The 17,370-nt window shown below is 40.5% G+C and overlaps 2 protein-coding genes across 3 annotated transcripts; one reads left to right on the top strand and one right to left on the bottom strand.

Annotated features, from left to right (window-relative positions):
* Positions 1–59: 59 nt before the first annotated feature.
* On the bottom strand, positions 60–4,710 carry arsk (arylsulfatase family, member K). Its single transcript, XM_044369241.1, has 8 exons — positions 4,483–4,710; positions 4,191–4,320; positions 3,876–4,035; positions 3,314–3,596; positions 3,012–3,183; positions 1,898–2,122; positions 1,477–1,680; positions 60–1,359 (listed from the first exon to the last, which is right to left on the bottom strand). The coding sequence occupies exons 1-8, from the start codon at positions 4,582–4,584 to the stop codon at positions 1,085–1,087; spliced, it is 1,551 nt and encodes a 516-aa protein (XP_044225176.1). The 5' UTR covers positions 4,585–4,710; the 3' UTR covers positions 60–1,084.
* A 1,563-nt stretch (positions 4,711–6,273) lies between these two features.
* arrdc3a (arrestin domain containing 3a) lies at positions 6,274–14,368 on the top strand. Of its 2 annotated transcripts, none has more exons than XM_044369128.1 (8): positions 6,274–6,807; positions 8,779–8,860; positions 9,001–9,148; positions 9,572–9,674; positions 9,881–10,137; positions 10,691–10,847; positions 10,939–11,081; positions 11,205–14,368. In XM_044369128.1, the coding sequence occupies exons 1-8, from the start codon at positions 6,528–6,530 to the stop codon at positions 11,271–11,273; spliced, it is 1,239 nt and encodes a 412-aa protein (XP_044225063.1). In that variant the 5' UTR covers positions 6,274–6,527; the 3' UTR covers positions 11,274–14,368. The 2 variants fall into 2 exon arrangements, with proteins under 2 accessions (XP_044225063.1, XP_044225074.1); XM_044369139.1 differs by having other exon boundaries at positions 6,621–6,807; positions 8,708–8,860.
* Positions 14,369–17,370: the final 3,002 nt, after the last annotated feature.

Here is a 17,370-nt window from a genome sequence, read left to right as displayed (position 1 = left end):
ACGCCTTTTCAAAATAAGGTTAGTTTACAGTTTGGTCCATTTGAGTGAGCTCAGACAGAAAAAAAGCCAGAAATACAGTGTTGAGATCATTTACTTTAAATACCAAACTACAATAATACTTCATTAGAGGCAATGAATGTGGTGGAGTAAAAAATATATGTGCTTCTGAAAGGTAGAGGAGTGTATAAAGAAGAATAAAATGGAAATGCTGTATTACAAATAGCTCAAAATTTTATTTGAGTGCACTACTTGAGTAACTTGAGTTGCTTTCCACCACTGAAGAAGGCAGGCTGTTTTAATATTAGTCTATTTTTTATTGCGAACATGTAAATAAAATAAAAATGTAAATAAAATTTTAAAAAGATAAAAACTCATATATATAATTTATAAACAACTATCACAATTTTATGTACAACCCAAATATCCACTTGGTGTCAATAAAATAAAAGTTTAACACAATGCTTCCTCATTCATATACTTTTTCAAAATATTTTTTTTTGTATATCTTCTTGAACTGATTTATGTTTGTAATTTATTTTAGCTCCACATTCAGACCATTCCACAAATTCACCCCACAGATTGAAATACACATACTCTTCATAGTGGGGTGAACACAGAGTTTCTTTAAATGAAACTCTCCTCTCAAATTATAACTCCCCTCTCTGTTGAAGAACATTTTTTTGTATATTACCTGGTACCTTTTTACATTATTTGTGCTGTGTTAAATTCTACCAGATCCACGAACATCAAGGTATATGTCTTTAAAAACAGCGTTTTGGTGTATTCGCTATATCCTAAATTGTTTACTATCCTTATGGCTCTTTTTTGTAGTATGCATACTGGCTGTAGGGTACTTTTGTAGGTGTTACCCCATAACTCCACATAGTAACTCAAATACGGCAATACAAGTGAACACAATTTTAACAAAACGATTGAATGTAGGAATCAAAATACTTAAAATACAAGAGGGTCATATTTAATCTACGTCCAAATGAAAGTCTGTGCAGTTGTGTAAAACAGTAAGTGTCCAGCACTTTAAAAAACAGACAATTTAAAGTTATCCATCATTATTACAGTAAAAATATCACAAAGAGCCATAGAGCCACTTGTCAATAGCTCTCTCATTAGCTAATGCATCTTTTTGCCAATCCACATGCCACCTGAGGTTAGCGATGACCTGGCTGTAGTTTTTCCCCTGACTTTGGCGCCAGGCACCAAAAACTTTTTTATTGTAGAGATGGACAGCTGTAGAGACTTTTGGATAGTCTACAATGCTACGCAATAGTTTGTCCAGATGCTCCTGCACATCTGGGAATTTGTGTACCACATTGTGGAGTTCTTCCTTGTCCAGTGTTAGGTCTGCAAAAGAGAAAAATCAAAGTGAACCAGAGCTTTATGATTGCTTTTTTCTTCATGAACGAATAGGAGCAGTTAATTTGAGTGATTGCAGTTTAGTTTCTGAAGCTATGAACTCACCAAAAAGCTGTGGGTGGACACTTTGACCATCTGCATAGGCGATGTATTTCCACTTGCCACTTCTCAGCATGTATGTTGAGGCGTTGACATTACAACCATGATATTCACTCAGAACCCAGTCTGGACGTTGCCTCTTGGACTTGGATAACAGAGGAAGGAGCGAGTGGCCGCTGAGATTACTTACAGGTGAAATACCAGCAATGTCTGCAAAATAATATAAGATTCAGAATTTACACGAGTGTCTTACATGAAATTGAAATACAACAAACAAAATCTAAAAGATATATTATTCTGTTGCTTTCACAGATTGTAAACAAACAGTCTAAAGCTCTAAACACCAATTAGAGGTATATATATCTACCCTTTATGACTCATACTCATCAACAGACATTGCAATCCTATTTTCTGTCCACTTCCTCACCCAGTACAGTAGGATAGAGATCAACCAAAGACACAAGCTGGTTGACCTGCAGGCCAGACATCAGCCCAGGCCCCATGATGAGCAGGGGAACATGGGAACTACCCTCAAACATGGACATCTTGTAGAACTGCCGGTGCTCCATGGCCAGCTCCCCGTGGTCAGCCGTAAAGATCACAACAGTGTTGTTAAGCAGGCCGGTTTCTCTCAGTGCTGAAATGACCTGGCCTAGTGAGAGAGAAAGAGTGGGAGACACAGAGTGAGTATAGGCCTGCTGCTGTGAAAAATGTGTTATTATTTACAACAGCAACAAAACGATAAAGTGATGGTAAACATAACAGGATCTCAATGCTGGCCATAATCTAGACTTTATCTCACTAAGTAAGTTTAACTATAACAACTCTATCAACTAGATAAATTATGTATGTATGTATTATGTATGTTTTAACATGTTCTGTATCATGTAGTGGAACACAGCACTGACATTTGTGTTCTCCTCTTGTGTGAGGAATATTTTTTTAAGTCAAAAGTTGATCAGTATTTATCATTACAGCACTTCTTATGATACTCTCACATCATTGTGCCTATATAAAGCATTTAATACTCACAAAGCTGCCTTGTTATCTCGAGGACTGTAAAAGCAGAATAAGAGCAACTGAGCCAATTGCTGCACTGACCCAACATACATTCTACTAAAGAACTTCAGTGCAATTAGCTTTTTCAATTGTATTTATTACTGATACTACTCAAGTCTAACGATGTGCTATTACCTGCACTGCTAAGCCCTGCTTTATATGCTGAGTGGTGCACTGGTTGAACTGCAAACATTTACTATAGTCCTATTCCAGACATAATAATCTGTCACTATGTGCTCCTCAGTGTTTCGATGTGAATGTGATATTTTTGGCCATGTTGGGATCCTGTAGGAATGTTGACTCAAGTTCTTCACGGCTGATTGGTTCCCTCATACATTACATATTTGGTCTGTAAACCTGAACAAAAACTGCTCCTTGCAGGTTTGGTTTGTGATATTAGTTATCATGGAAACATGATTTGTTCTGAGCTAACACCTGCTTAATGAGACCTGTACTTGGTGAATTTACCGCTATCAACTAACCCAGCATGGCATCTGCCTCGGCACACATGGAATAATAGAAGGCCCGAATTCTTTTGACTTCCTCCTCAGTAAAATCACCACTGCAGTTTTTGGTGAAGGTGGAGTAGTAGTCAACAGGGTGCATGGCAGCCATGGGGAGCCATTTAGGAACTGAGATGAGATCAGAAGAAACCTGTGAGAGTAAAATATACAGAGTTGTGATTTCACAGTGATTTCTATCAAGAAATAAAACGTAGTTCTGCAACAACACTGAGAGAGGGAGAGAGAGAGAGCATTCAAGAAACAGAGGAAGAAAAACATGCCTTTTTTAGCCAGTATGGTGAGGTAAGGAAGGTGGATCCTCCTGCGGTGGGCCCCAGGGATTCAGTTCTGTAGGTGTGGGGTAAATTGAGACCAAGGTAAAGAGCAAAGGGCTGGTGTGGGGATGCAGCTCTCTCGTGGATCCACTTAGTAGCCATATCTGTGTGTCCCCAGTCTTCTTTCTTGATCCTTTTTGTTGACATGTTCCCAACAAGTTGCGTCACAGGCCGGCCCTCTTGGCGCAAGAGGAACTGAACATCTCGTGTCCAGGCCTCAACTCGATTACTGCAGTAATAGCACAAACACACACAAATGCCAACAAAATGCAGGCAGGGAGGGGGGAAAAAAAGGGAAGTGGAAAGAAACATGTGAAACAAGCATCCAAAAAAGATGATTCACATTGTTCTGGAAAATAGCTGCCCACATACACAGTCTGTTGTTGCTTATTACTCATATAGTAGGTCACTAAAAAATTGTTTGTGTGTATTGTGTGCGAGTGTTGTGTTCATGTGAGTTTGGTTATTGAGGTCAAGTAAAGGTGTTTTCTTATCTGAGACTACTTACCTGACAGAGTGACTCCCTGAGGTGTAGTCCAGCTTGCCCATCATCTTTGTGTGATATCCATTCTTCTCCAGTAAATCCATCCATGTTGTTGCATTCGCATCGAGGCACTTGTAGTTGTTCCACGACTGAGTGAGGTGAACAAATTGACCACTCCACATTGCTGGGAGCAAAGATTTGTAAAGTCATATTTATTATTCCATATTTCCCTTTGAATATTTTCCAAATACCTTTATAGTTGGGTAGTCACTGTTGAAGGATAAGGGTTTAGAGTAGGAGTAGAGAAAAGATTACTTTCTGCTTAAATTTCTCACTTGCCTGCTCTTGAGGGGCAGCAGATGGGAGAGTTGGTGTAGGCACTGAGGAAAGTGGTACCGAGCTGTCTGAGGTAGTTTATGTATGGCAGCTGCACAACTTTGCTACCAGGATCAAAGGTCAACCGCCCATCCTGCAGAAACAAGACATTTTCCCCGACACATAATCAAGCAAAGAATTTATATGAGAAATGAATAATCTGTGTATGCTGTTTGATCTGTAAGCCTGTTCTCTCATGCAGCTTTAACCTAATAAACAAGATATTATGGTAGTACAGAACTTCATTCATACTTACAAATGCATCACTCATCACCATCACTATGTTAGGTCTAGTTCCATTTTGGCACAAACCTCCACCATAAATTTGAAAGAGAAAAATCAAAGCCAACGCTTTCATCTTGGCAGCCAACAAATTTGACGATTAGCTGCTGTAAAAACAGGAAAAGACATTCAGAGCTGAACTTTGCTTCTGCTGGTTACTTTCGACTCTGAGGGACTATAAACATCCAGGTGACGATTTCAAAATAAGAGTTTAAATCTACACTAGATCACACTGTGCGAAATGTATATCACTTTTTTTTTATATAAAATTGAAAACATAACCATCTCACATTCTGAGAAATCCTTTAAAAAATATATTCAGATGAAAAAGTCGTTTATCAAGACAGATAAAACCACAAAAATAACTGTTTTCCACATGTAATGACAAGTTTTAAACTCTAGAGGGAAGCATTCATCTTAAAACAAAAACATCTGTATTGAACAACTTTGTTGAGCTGTCACCGTCAACTGCTTAGAGCTGTATAGTATGGTAGTAGTAAACAAACGTATGTCTATGTTTAGGAGAAAAACTAAATATCTAGTTGTAGGCTAATAAATGGTGTAATCAAATTATTTGTAGCCAATTGATTCAGTCTTGCAATTATATATATAATAAGTATAATATGCTTGCTTGAAATGAGATTCATAATTCTTTGGTTTGAAATGTTTCTGTCAGGGTTAAATTTTAATCAAACGCACGTTTCATCCATTGGTACTGTACCAACAATAGTCGACCTACATACACACACATATTAAACACTACTGCAAATTCAACGCCCATCATATGGAAAATATATTAATGAACTGATGTGCACCTTGTAATTGATCAAACTGAAATAAAAGAGGGGATTAAAAGGAACGCAGTCGTTCATTGCTTGTTGAAAGTAGGGCTCAGGAGTTACAGTGCTGTTCAACAGGTGATACTGCAGCTCAGTTTAGAGGCTTTAGTAACCGCGAGGTGGCGTTTTGAGCCTCGGAGTTGTTTTTCTGTATGCTGCGAGTTCAACACAATGAGAAATCCCTAAACCCCCCCACCACCACCCCACCACCCATTTGCGCACGGATCCGTTCAGTCTTGACAGAAAACAACAACATGTGTGATTGATGATTAAATTGCAGGGCTCTCTGAAAGGCTGCTCATCCTCTTTACCCTTAAACTGTAGGCCTGCATGTCTCCAGCATCTCTCCATGGACTGCTGCAGGTATCGTGCCAAAAAAAAAAAAAAAAAATGCAGCTCTGTTGTGCTGTTGATGTAGATGCTGATGGATGTAGAGATTGTAATGAGCCTGGATATTTGTGTGTGAGAGCATATGTTTGGATTATATCATTGATTAATGCACAGACATATTAACCATATGACCACTCTTATGACTGAAAGGTCTATAAACAGATTATGAGGTGATGCACTATTTATGTATGGTTACTATAGCTATAATATACAAATTGGAGATGTGTTTGTAGGTCAATCAGTAGATGAATTCCTCATTTCAGAGCTGAATAAAAATGACTGGAATAAACTGAGAGGAGATTTATCGGAAAGATTTGTTCATCGTGTATTTTATAGATGAAAAATTACAAACTGCTGCGGGGGAACATGGCTTTCTAGCAGTCTTTCAGCTGTTCGACCAAACTTGTCATTGGCTCTGTGCCACACTTCTCCCTCTGCCTTGTTCCAGGAGGCGGAAGGAGGGGGCAGTGAAGCCCCGCGCATGCGCTCAAGGTTGTTTTTCACATAGCCCGTCGCTTAAAGTGAGCTGAGCTACGAGGGTTTCCTTGTCTTTGACTGGAGACCAACTCGCAGAGAGGCGGATGATAACAGCATCCATTGCTGTTATTCAGCCTTCACACATCTCAATGAACTGCTCGCACAGAAGCCACTGATCGTGCCTACTGCTTTTTGCAGGGCAGAGATACTGATCAGTGTCTAAAAACTGCATCCATTTTTTCTTATGAAATTATTTTTTCATAGACTCTTTTTTTAAAATTTCTAGGTCTCTGTAGCCTAACTCCTTTCCACCATGGTGCTAGGAAAGGTAAAGAGCTTCACAGTAAGCTACGACTGTCTCAATGACAGTAATGTTCCCGTGTTTTCCAGCGGGGACTGCGTCTCAGGGAGGGTGATCATCGAAGTCACGGGAGAAATCCGTGTGAAATCTCTCAAAATCCACGCAAAAGGATTTGCAAAAGTTCGTTGGACTGAATCGAGAAATGCTGGATCCAACACTGCCTACACGCAAAACTACACGGAAGAAGTGGAATATCTAAATCACAAAGACGTTTTGATTGGACACGAGAGAGGTAAGAGTTTGTGAATTTATGATTTATTTAGTTTTAAGCAGAAGTTTTTAGAGAAGCTGATCGTGATGCTGTGTATGTGCGTGTTTGTGGAGGATCAGGTTCACAGGAGGATGCTGTTGTCTTGAATGATAGAAACTGTGAAAATTAAGATTATAGACACATTTAAGAATATGTGAAGTTAGATATTGTATTTTTGTAAGGTGGTGTTAAATCTGGTGTGTGTCACTGGCACGTCACAGCTCCATCGTGTTTGTGTCAAGGTGTCAGAATGAATGACAGCCATAGCGCAGCTGTGTTTTTCACTGTATTTCAAGTGAAAAAACGACTATCAAAGTCATTTTCGAGTCGCGGATGACAAAGAAACAACTTGCACGTATGTGTCTGCAGCTTTTGTGAGGATTTTTCAATGCATTACCGCATCGTATAGGGTGTTTCTTTGTGGCTTTTTCTTAAGTTTCCACCCATTGTTCAAAGCGGTTCAATCCTGTTCAGAAAACTGGACCGGGAGAGGGCGGAGAAAAGGGCAGACCCCTCCCCTCGCCTCTCCCCGATTGGCTTAGGTGCTCATGTGTGGCCAATGACATCACTCTCTTGCAGAAGAGTGGCAGAAAATTCTGCAACTTTTTAAATGAAGGAAACACCTGCAACATTTAGTGTTGCGTTGACAGAAGTCTCCAGTTTTAGAAATATCAGGAAGCTGATACTTAGTTTCCATTTCACTTTCATTTAATTTATTCTTCCTCTGCAATATGTTTTTTCTGCAGGAAAATATAATATATTGCATTGCCTACCTGTATATCTCCTGCAGTAAAAATGGTTTTTTATCCACAATTTGTGAGCATTTGTATTTACAAATGTGTGTCCATGATGGTTTGGGTTAACTTGTTGTTTTCCACCATCTAAACAATGAATGGACTAATACAGTAGTTTCTGGTCCACTGTGAGTTTAGCAGGTGAACTGGGTCAGTCCAGCTGTAATTCCACTTTTGGGTTATTTTGCAACTATAAGGCAAACTGTAAATCAGAGAAGAATTCACTTTTTAATTATCTGTTACAATTAAGGAGATACACTGTTGCAAAAAGCGCCAAGCTATGTCACTGGTCGAGAATAACACTTTAATAAAAGATACATTTTTGCAACAAACGCCTTATCAAAGCTTTCCTGTTGTGTTGAAGCGGTCTAGAAACTGTGGATAAGTGCTGTAGTTGGTGATCGTAGCAGGGCTGTAGTGACTGCGGTGTTGCACAGTGAATGCGTAATGAGAGCTGAGCGGCTGTGGGAAGCTGCTCGCACCGGTTTAGGCCGGTCTCCTCCTGCTGGAGTCTGCCGTTTGACTGACAGCTCCGCACTTGTTTACCACACGGCTGCCTGGCTGCTAGGGGGAGGGAGTGCTGAGCTGGCAGACCCAGCCTGTCGACCCAGCTCTTCAAAATGCACTCTGGATGTTGTAAATGAAAAATTATATTTAATCATTTAATAAAGTGTCCCCGCCTGGAAAAAAATATATTAAAAAAACGGTATTTTATTCCGGAGGAAAACAGGAAACATCTTGGTCCTTGTTCGTGAAACAGATTAATCTGCAGATTAAGATTTTATTGTTGTCCCATATAGTCTAGTTTCCCGTCCTAGCCTATGGATTCTCTCTCATATAGGCCACAATACGCTGTCCAGGATGTGGTTCTTTGTTCCTCTAAAAAGCAAAATCTTGCAAGCTTAGTTTCTGGCACCATTTCACCCCCCCTATCCCCCCCCAAAAGAATCAACTTCTCTGGTGTGCTCTAAATAGTGGCCTGCTGCTTATCTCTCAATACATTAATTATTTACGGACAGATATGATAGTAAAATCCACTTTATTCTCTTTTGTCTCCCCCACCCTGTGTTTTTTGGTATGACTTTCAGATGCCTTCGTAGAGCATTTTACCCAGGTATGGTATACATGTGTTTGGAATATTGTCCTCCTTGTTTTTCAGACGATGACAACTCTGAGGAAGGACTCACCACTATCCATTCAGGAAGACATGAGTATGCATTCAGCCTCGAGCTTCCACAGACGTGAGTGTCTTGATATTACACTTGAGATTAGATATCAGTCTGCATCATTATTCAGCAGTATTCTATGTGGGCTTAAGGTTGGGTTAAGTATAACCTGTTTTTTTTGTTTTTTTTCTCTCTCTTCCTCTTCTGTCCTGCAGACCTCTGGCTACCTCTTTCGAAGGGAAGCATGGCAGTGTGCGCTATTGGGTAAAGGCAGAACTCCACAGGCCATGGCTCCTGCCTATGAAGACCAAGAAGGAATTTACAGTCTTTGAGCACATTGACATCAACACTCCATTATTGCTGGTGAGACTTAAGTTTTGAATATGCTTTTCTGCTGGCATTGTATGAAGGAAATATGATTTTAGGGTGACTCAGTCTAGACGTAGTTTTCCTAATTATGGGGCAACGTTGGAAAGAATTTGCCCTTTTTTTTTAATCTTTCGCAGCTCGTTTCCATATGTGTTATTCCTGCCGTTGTGTTCTCAGAAATATGTCAGCAGTTTTGGTTGTACGTCCTGAATTGTGGAAAAATACATATCAGAATGAGTGTCGAAACGAAAAAGTTATCTAGTTTCGACTGATTTAGCCAATGAATAGCTGGAACAGAGCCCGCACGGTAGTAACAACCCAGAGCGGCTCCTTAACCAGCTCTTTCTTTATGATCCTGGGGAGGAATATTAAGGAAATGTTCTCCAGTTTTTAACTAAGGCATCTTTTTTTCTTCAGTCACCACAGGCCGGCACGAAAGACAAGACGCTTTGCTGTTGGTTCTGCACCTCAGGTCCTATTTCCCTAAGTGCCAAAATTGAAAGGAAGGGATACACCCCAGGTAAGAATAAGTTAATGATTAGTAATGCAGCTGCAGCAACCTTGTTAGTCATATATTAACCAGATACATTAAACACATATATTATCACTTCCTACAGATTACTTCATTGATTAGTAATTAAATACTGGATACTGATGATGGAAAAGTCTAAACTGAGGTAGTGAAACTTCATTTAACATCTCCTTCCCCCTACTCCAACTCTGTAGGAGAGTCGATCCAGATCTTTGCTGAGATCGAAAACTGCTCATCCCGCATGGTGGTGCCAAAGGCAGCCATCTACCAGACTCAGACTTTCTATGCCAAAGGGAAGATGAAGGAGGTCAAGCAACTGGTGGCCAACCTGAGGGGAGAGTCCCTGTCCTCGGGCAAAACCGAGACCTGGAGTGGCAAAATGCTGAAGATCCCACCTGTCTCGCCCTCCATCCTGGACTGCAGCATCATCAGAGTGGAGTACTCCCTCATGGTAAGCACAGTTTTTTTTCTGTACTTGGGCTACATTCAACCTATTCTTTTTACCTGCGATTGTTAAGATTGTAATTCAAATAGATGTTTCTGCCTTTGTTAGTTTCCTCTTGTCCTCATCAATGTATAAGTACAGAATCGATATTTCCTAGTAAGCCAACACATCTCCTGGTAAAGAACCTGGCTGACTCAGCTAGCATTGCCAAATCTGGGTCTTGGATTGCACCAGGTGTTATCTCCACATGCTGCTAAGAGCATTAGCCCAGAATATCTGTGGTAACACCTGCCTTGAGGGTGCTTATAACCTCTTTACCCTGTGAACAGACAGCCACCAGGCGACGACTTGCATAAGCAACTGACCTCAAGACATTGACCCACATATTGTTCAACTGCTGCACAAATCACATAACCCTGACTAGCATGGTTTTATCTGACAAACAATCAAAACATTATTTAATTTCATGCTGAATTATCTGCTCCAGAGCCCTGAACTACTCCCCTTATACCACAGAATGTCTTGCATTATTCTAACCTGCTCTGGTGTCTGTGCTCAGGTGTACGTGGACATACCTGGGGCAATAAACCTGTCCCTGAACCTGCCCCTGGTCATCGGAACCATCCCTCTCCACCCCTTCGGCTCGCGTACCTCCAGCGTCAGCAGCCAGTGCAGCATGAGCTGGCTGGGCATAGGTCTGCCTGAGAGGCCTGAAGGTAGGTTGGATCTCATGCTTGTGATACAAATTTTATAAATGTAGTTTAGGTATAATGCCTTTAGTATGCTAACACTCGGTCTCTTCTTTAGCTCCTCCAAGCTATGCAGAAATTGTGACGGATGAGCAGAGGCAGAGCAGTCTGGATGTCCCAGCAGCCCGCGAGGAGCTGGACGGTCCTCTCTTTGCCTACATTCATGAGTTCCGCTTCCAGCCCCCTCCTCTGTACTCTGAGGTGAGCAACAGTTGGCACAGAACAGAGCATTTGTCCACTTATCTTCCTATTACATAGTAAATTAAATCAACTCTGTGTTGCTATAAATAAACCCTCCTTTTCCTGTTCTTCTCTCCACCCCAGATCGATCCTAACCCAGATCATGCCAGCCGTACAGAGGAGCGCAGGCTCGACACCTGCCCATCACGCTGAGGGTATCCCTTCAATTCCCCTGACTGAATGGGGGATCCCAAAGGAACCTGCCTGCAAGGCTCAGCTTTGTTTATTTTTCTCCAACAACAGCGTTTGCACAGCACTGTTGACGACAAGAGAAAAACAAAGTATCCAACCAACCAACAAAGACTTGGACAAATACCCGCCGTTGAGTTGGGTTGGACAAATCTGTTCCTGCCTTCCCTCAGTGAGAGAAACAGGAGTCACTAGTTTGGGGTCTCACCTCCTTCCTGTGTCAGCCTGCTGAGGGTGGGATATGTACAGATGAACACGTATTCAGTCCGTATGAAAACCCCCACTAGTAGCAAGAACCCTGGTGATAGTATTGATGATGTCGAGGAAGAATCACCAAGGCTCTGCCCGCCAAGCTCCTCTTTAACCGTTGATTCTTCTGTACCCATGGCACATATGGACATGGCTCCTCACACAAAGGGCAGAACTAATCATGTCCAGACTTCAGCAGAATCACCTTAAGAAAATGGGATGAAGAGAGAAAAATAACAACAACAACAACAACAACAACAACAACAACAAAGTTCTTACCACCATAGTCTGTATGAATGAAAGCGGCAGCAGTCAACAACAGAGCAAAGACTAGGTCCTCCTGCCTCATTTGGGATTTTGTTTTGCACATTTTATTCTTTACTTGAGTTGTGTGGCTCCGTTTAATGAGAAATGAAAAAAAAAAAAAAAAATCACTCATAGTTTGGTTTCAGTCTTGTAATGCACCAGACTAAGAATATGAGACTGCAAGCTTAACTTTGAAGACTTTCATTTGCATAACTTTGAGCAACGCAGAGAACAGGATTTGATTTTTGGAAAAAAAAAAAAGAGACTGAAAAGGACAAGAACAATGCACTGAATTTCTTTAAGCTGTTCAAGAAATTTCTTTTTTTTCCTTATGACATTTCCTCAGTGACTTATAACAACTAGACTGGACTTTTACAAAAAAAAAAAACAGACAAAAAAAAAAAAAAAGACTGCAGCACACTAACTCCATCTGGAAGCTCTTTAAGGTGTTGCCTCCTCAGCTTGGATCCAAGTGTGGCTTCCCTCCTCTTGAGTTTAGTTCCGTTCTGTTCTTGTATTTAGCTCCAATCATAGAATAGCTTTTAGCCTTGTTTTGTTGTTGAGATTGCTCTGGATTTGGACTAGGGGGGTTGCAGACCTGCATTTGCCACTCAAATTGTAGCTGAAAACAGAAATGTGTGACTGTGTGTGTGTGTGTGTGTGTGTGTGTGCGCGTGTGTGCGTGCGTGATGGAAGGTGGTACATTGTGGAGGGACTCGCCTCACCCTAATTGCCTGCAGCCCCTCTACTCCTAATCTCAGGGCAAGCCAGGCTTGCATAACTGCCCAAAAAGCACTGTCTCAGGTGGTCTTCTCACTTGCCAAACGGTTGGAAAAAAAAGAGAAAAAAATGTTAGGGTTTTTTTTTTTTTTTTTTTAATTGCACTGTTAAAAAATAATGAAGTTTTTATTTTAAACTACCAAAACGAGAGAAAAGACCTGCAGAGATGCAAGGCAGCTTTCTGAGATGAATCACATTCCCTTTTTGTCCTGCTGCACTTGCCCAGTTCATCCAACCAAACAGTTAGATTTGACCAGACCAGTGAAGCCAGAATGCTAACTTATAATAAAAAATAAAGGTAAAAGAGGAATGACACTGCTTCTGTATTAAAGGAGCAAATCCAGCACAAACAAAAAGCTGGAGACGTTGCTAAACTTCTGTTCAGACTGGTCAGAACAAGTAGTAGTAGGTTGACATGAGTAATACATTGGTTTTCTAACTCATTCAACGTAATAGACCAGTTGTAACAGAAGTTTGACATAGTCAGGAAAAAAAAGATGAGCAGCACTTTTTTATAAGAAAAAAAGAAAAAACAAAAAGCATTCAGTGGTGAAGGTCTGGGGATAAAACATTTGGTACTAACATGTTATTACTAGAGAATTTTTCAGTAAAGCAGTGATGTGTAGGACATTTATGCATTATTTAATCTTTTGAGGTTAGTGACTTTTTTTAAAAGTTTACATTTTAAACGTAGCTGACACAAATTTGTATGTGTTGTGTGTACGTGTGAGTGTGTGCGTGTGTGCGTGTGTGTGTGTGCGTGCACGCTCTTATCGAGATCCAGCTGGCAACTAAATATATACAGCTTCTGACAGTAATCAACGAACTGCAGATCATTTAAGTGATCTTATCTTAGTGGCCTTGACACAGAAAAGACCTGATCATGATTCTTCATTTTTCAGCGTCTATGTTGACTCTTTTTCTCCTTTTTAATTTTGTTTTTGTTTGTACACATCTGTATGTTTTAAATCTTTCCATGTTTATTCAAAGAGGACAAAAAGGGAAGAGAGAAAAAAAAAAAAAGTGTATTAAGAAACGACATCCTGGACAGGCCTCTCGATTCTGTTGTTTTTCTGAAGCTGATGAGGGTTAACTATAATTTTTTCCATGTATTTCTGGGCATTGATGTAGTTTTGCTTCCTAGTTTAATAAGCAACATTACTGAGTTTGTAGTCTCCCTGACCTCTCTTGATCCCCCTCAGGCCTGGGGGTGGCAGCTGTTGATCAGCACCCTTCCCCCATCTGAGAAACATTTAGTTAACATGGGATAGCAGACTCCTCCACGGTAAACTCACGTTCTATCCTGTTATGTTTCTTTGCAGTTCTTTGTTTGGATTTTATCTTAGGGAAACCGAATCAAGCTACACGGTAATGAATAAGCTTACATATTTGTTTCAGGTTGGTCAATTCCATAGTCCATTTGCTTGGGTCTCTGAGTAGTCCAGTGTCAAAACTAAGCTAAACTCCTGACTTTATAAAGGCAGGAACTGAAATGTTCAGAGAAAAAGTACCAGGAGACGGGATCTGAAACATTTTAGAAACAAAGTGCAATATCACTCACTGAATTTTCTTTATTCTCCATTTGTATGTCTTGTTTTTATCTTTTTTTGTCTGTTAATCATGACGATGTATAGATATTCTATGAATATACTATGTTCTGAATGATTTAACCTTTTGTCTAGTTCTTCCTTTTGATTTGAATAAACACTTTGTTCTAAATTACACTTCACTGTGATGTGAGTTTTTGTGCGTATGATTGAACACAGTTATACAACAACACCACATTGTAAGCTTTCCTGTGTTAATACATGTCCGAGAAAGAAAATTCACCTTTGTTTTGTCATCAAACACATTTAGTAAATCTTTAACAAAATTACAAAAAAAAGCATCCCTTCAACTGAAAAACAAACAGATATAAAATGACTTAAAGGTGAAAATGATTCATCATTACCACCTGCTTTACCTCTATAGAAATCTATTTTATTTGGGTCATGACAGCACTAGATTAGAAGCACACAGGTTGCTGGACCCAGATTATTTCCCAAATACTAGTACAATGGTGCCCCTAGAGGTGATTTAAAGAACTGCATCTGGCCTGGCTGGGAGTAAATTGCATGAGAAGGCCTTTGAAACTGGATGATACCTGTGAGAGTCATGCTTTTATTCTAAACAGCGGCCAGTTTTTAACAAATGTACCACATAAATGTGATCTCTTTTTTTTTTTTCTAGTTCTGTGCCAGTTTTCAGTTTCACAGATGGGATCCTCCTTAACAGACATGCATACACTTGAGACAAATGTGGCACAGAGCACTCAGGAGACATTCCTCTTTTCACTGTGTTTGCACATGTTCACTCTGGTCTTTTGCTGACCAAAGTTTCCAGCGATTAACTGCAGGGATTCCTCAGGTCAGAGGAGGAGAGAGAGAGCCAGAGAGAAAAGCAACACTTGCCTATTTGCTGAAGTACCACTTGTGTGCATTAGGTCTGAGTGATTCAGAGTGCCGAATCATTTACTCAGAATCATCTCACCTTATATTATTGGCGTAGTTGTTGTTATTGGTGGAGCAAAATATTAAAGTTCTTGATAGGTTATTGACTATTTCTCTCAAATTAGACATATGATGGATAACAGATCAGGTCTTTGACTTCCTTGAAAAGAAACATGGTTGACTCACAGCACCCCTTTCTAGGAAAACTCTCAGTGAAACCTGATATGAGTTGATGGCTACAGGCCAAGTGACCCACAGTGACAGGTCGACATATAGCAAAACACATGATATATTGATCCTGGCTGATTGTGCTGCATACACACTAAAGGACATGCTGGCCTGCTGCAAAGCAGTGATGGACGAGGTGTCAGCATGAGACCTAACTGTGCAAAACATTTTTTTCATAGTTCAGTCTTTAATCTTTATAATCTCAAATACACAATCCTCTAGCACCAAAGAATAACTTTTGTTGACATTGGACTTTCTAGGTTGTATCAAGTCTTAATTGCACAACTATGTCAGGCCTATGTAAAGTTATTTTTGTAGAAGTGGCACTTATCATGTTGATACATATTGTTCTGAAATCCTTGTGGTTTGATTTGTTTCAAGTTGAAGTCAATATTTAACCTGCACAGGTTGCAACTTTCTATCTCGAAATAGGCCTGCTCTCATTCCGATAACAGTTTGTCTACACATGACCTATTTGTAATGTTCACCAGGCCGTTTTGCAAGCAGTCAATCAATTTTACTCGTAGAGAAACTCATATTACGTCAACCTGGGTTTATACTAATTGATTTTCTTGGAAAATACGAGCATGTATGCACAAATGAGCTCAGCAAATTCGATCATTCCGGATGTGAATGAATATATTGTACCGCGTGTCTCGTAGGTCAAGCTGGAACAAAATGCACAGAACGAGCTCTGAAAAGTATGAAAGCCATTGCTGTTGCATAACTGAACCTGGCAGTTTGATGTCTAAATGTCCTCTGTGGCTCATGAAAGAAATAACTGTTCCCAAACTCGACATGTTAAACGCAAAGTGATCGCTCATCGACCTTACTGGGAATTTTAGAATATTATCAGTTCAAGCCTGCATCAGTGATGACTCAGCTTTGACCAAGCACTTCAGTTTGCCTTTGTCCCCACCCTCCTCCCCTCAGTCCCCCCCACCCCCTGCCCCCAGCCCCCTTTGACTTTTGTGGGCCCAGGCCTTTGTGGGTGTCTGACCCCTGTGGATTGAAAAAAAAGGAGGAGGGGATTATTGTGGGAGAGCATAGATTGGGGCGGTGTGCATGTATGTGTGTGCGGTGGGAGTGTTGATTAGCAAGTGCTGACACTACACAGGCCTCAGCTGTTTCCTCTCACCGGCTAATCCCACTACCCAGAAGCCCCTGTGATTCAGAGGTTCTCGGCAAGCTTGGTGTGACCAGGCACGTTCAGCATGGATGTGTGTGTATTGGGGGGGTTGGACTGAGGCCCCCGTACGCCTGCTTGCCAGTGCCACATCATCACTGTGACATAATAGAAATACACACACACACGCTCATCTCTGTACTGAGGCATAGAGCGCAGCATTGATGTGAGCCCACGCATTCCTCGAAACAATGGAACAACCAATATTATTACAGGTCTGCAAATGTTGTGGAGGAGGGGATATGAGTTAACAAATGTGAGAGTTTGTGACTGCTGTTTTGTAACTGCCAAAGAAGTATAGTGCCCTCATAGAGTTTAATTGTTTTCCTGGCATCGTTAAATTATATTTTAAAATTATATGATACATATCCAGTGCCATAAAATATATTGCACTCGAGGAACGTCTCTTAATAAATATGTTAGTGATTCAGGTGTTTTGCAGACACATCCATGTCAAACCATCTGACCCTTTGAAGAGGCAGTCCGACCTCTGCAGCTGAGAACTTGAATAATTGACAGAATTTGGCTACTGTTGACTTATCATTAACACACGTGCTCCTCTGTTAATGTCACTGCTTTGTGTCAAACATTAATTGCTTCCAACTTGTTCTACATAAATAAAGCTACAACAAAAGTTCCCCTTCCAGCACAGGCCTCCGCACCTCATACTTCCCTGAAATGCAAGTTTTTCTAGTTCAATCACTTATCACTCCAAACTCATATAACCAATATATTTGTCTTACGTTTTTTTTCCAGAGGCTGGTCTCAAACCACTCATAACCTTCCTGTCAAATAATTATACATAGTGTATTCTCATCCTCTT

The sequence above is a fragment of the Thunnus albacares genome, chromosome 2, assembly GCF_914725855.1.
Source record: "Thunnus albacares chromosome 2, fThuAlb1.1, whole genome shotgun sequence".
NCBI lineage: Eukaryota > Metazoa > Chordata > Actinopteri > Scombriformes > Scombridae > Thunnus > Thunnus albacares.
Note: the sequence above shows the minus strand (reverse complement) of the source record. Positions and strands in the feature narration are given on the sequence as shown.

Excerpts from the sequence above, each read along its gene's own strand:
- arrdc3a (XM_044369128.1), top strand. The coding sequence starts at position 6,528 with ATGGTGCTAGGAAAGGTAAAGAGCTTCACAGTAAGCTACGACTGTCTC. Across the intron at positions 8,861-9,000 it reads AGCCTCGAGCTTCCACAGAC|ACCTCTGGCTACCTCTTTCG; the intron begins GTGAGTGTCTTG and ends TCTGTCCTGCAG. Across the intron at positions 9,675-9,880 it reads AAGGAAGGGATACACCCCAG|GAGAGTCGATCCAGATCTTT; the intron begins GTAAGAATAAGT and ends CCAACTCTGTAG.
- arsk (XM_044369241.1), bottom strand. The coding sequence starts at position 4,584 with ATGAAAGCGTTGGCTTTGATTTTTCTCTTTCAAATTTATGGTGGAGGT. Across the intron at positions 3,184-3,313 it reads CACCATACTGGCTAAAAAAG|GTTTCTTCTGATCTCATCTC; the intron begins GCATGTTTTTCT and ends TTACTCTCACAG. Across the intron at positions 1,681-1,897 it reads TCTCTATCCTACTGTACTGG|ACATTGCTGGTATTTCACCT; the intron begins GTGAGGAAGTGG and ends ATTATTTTGCAG.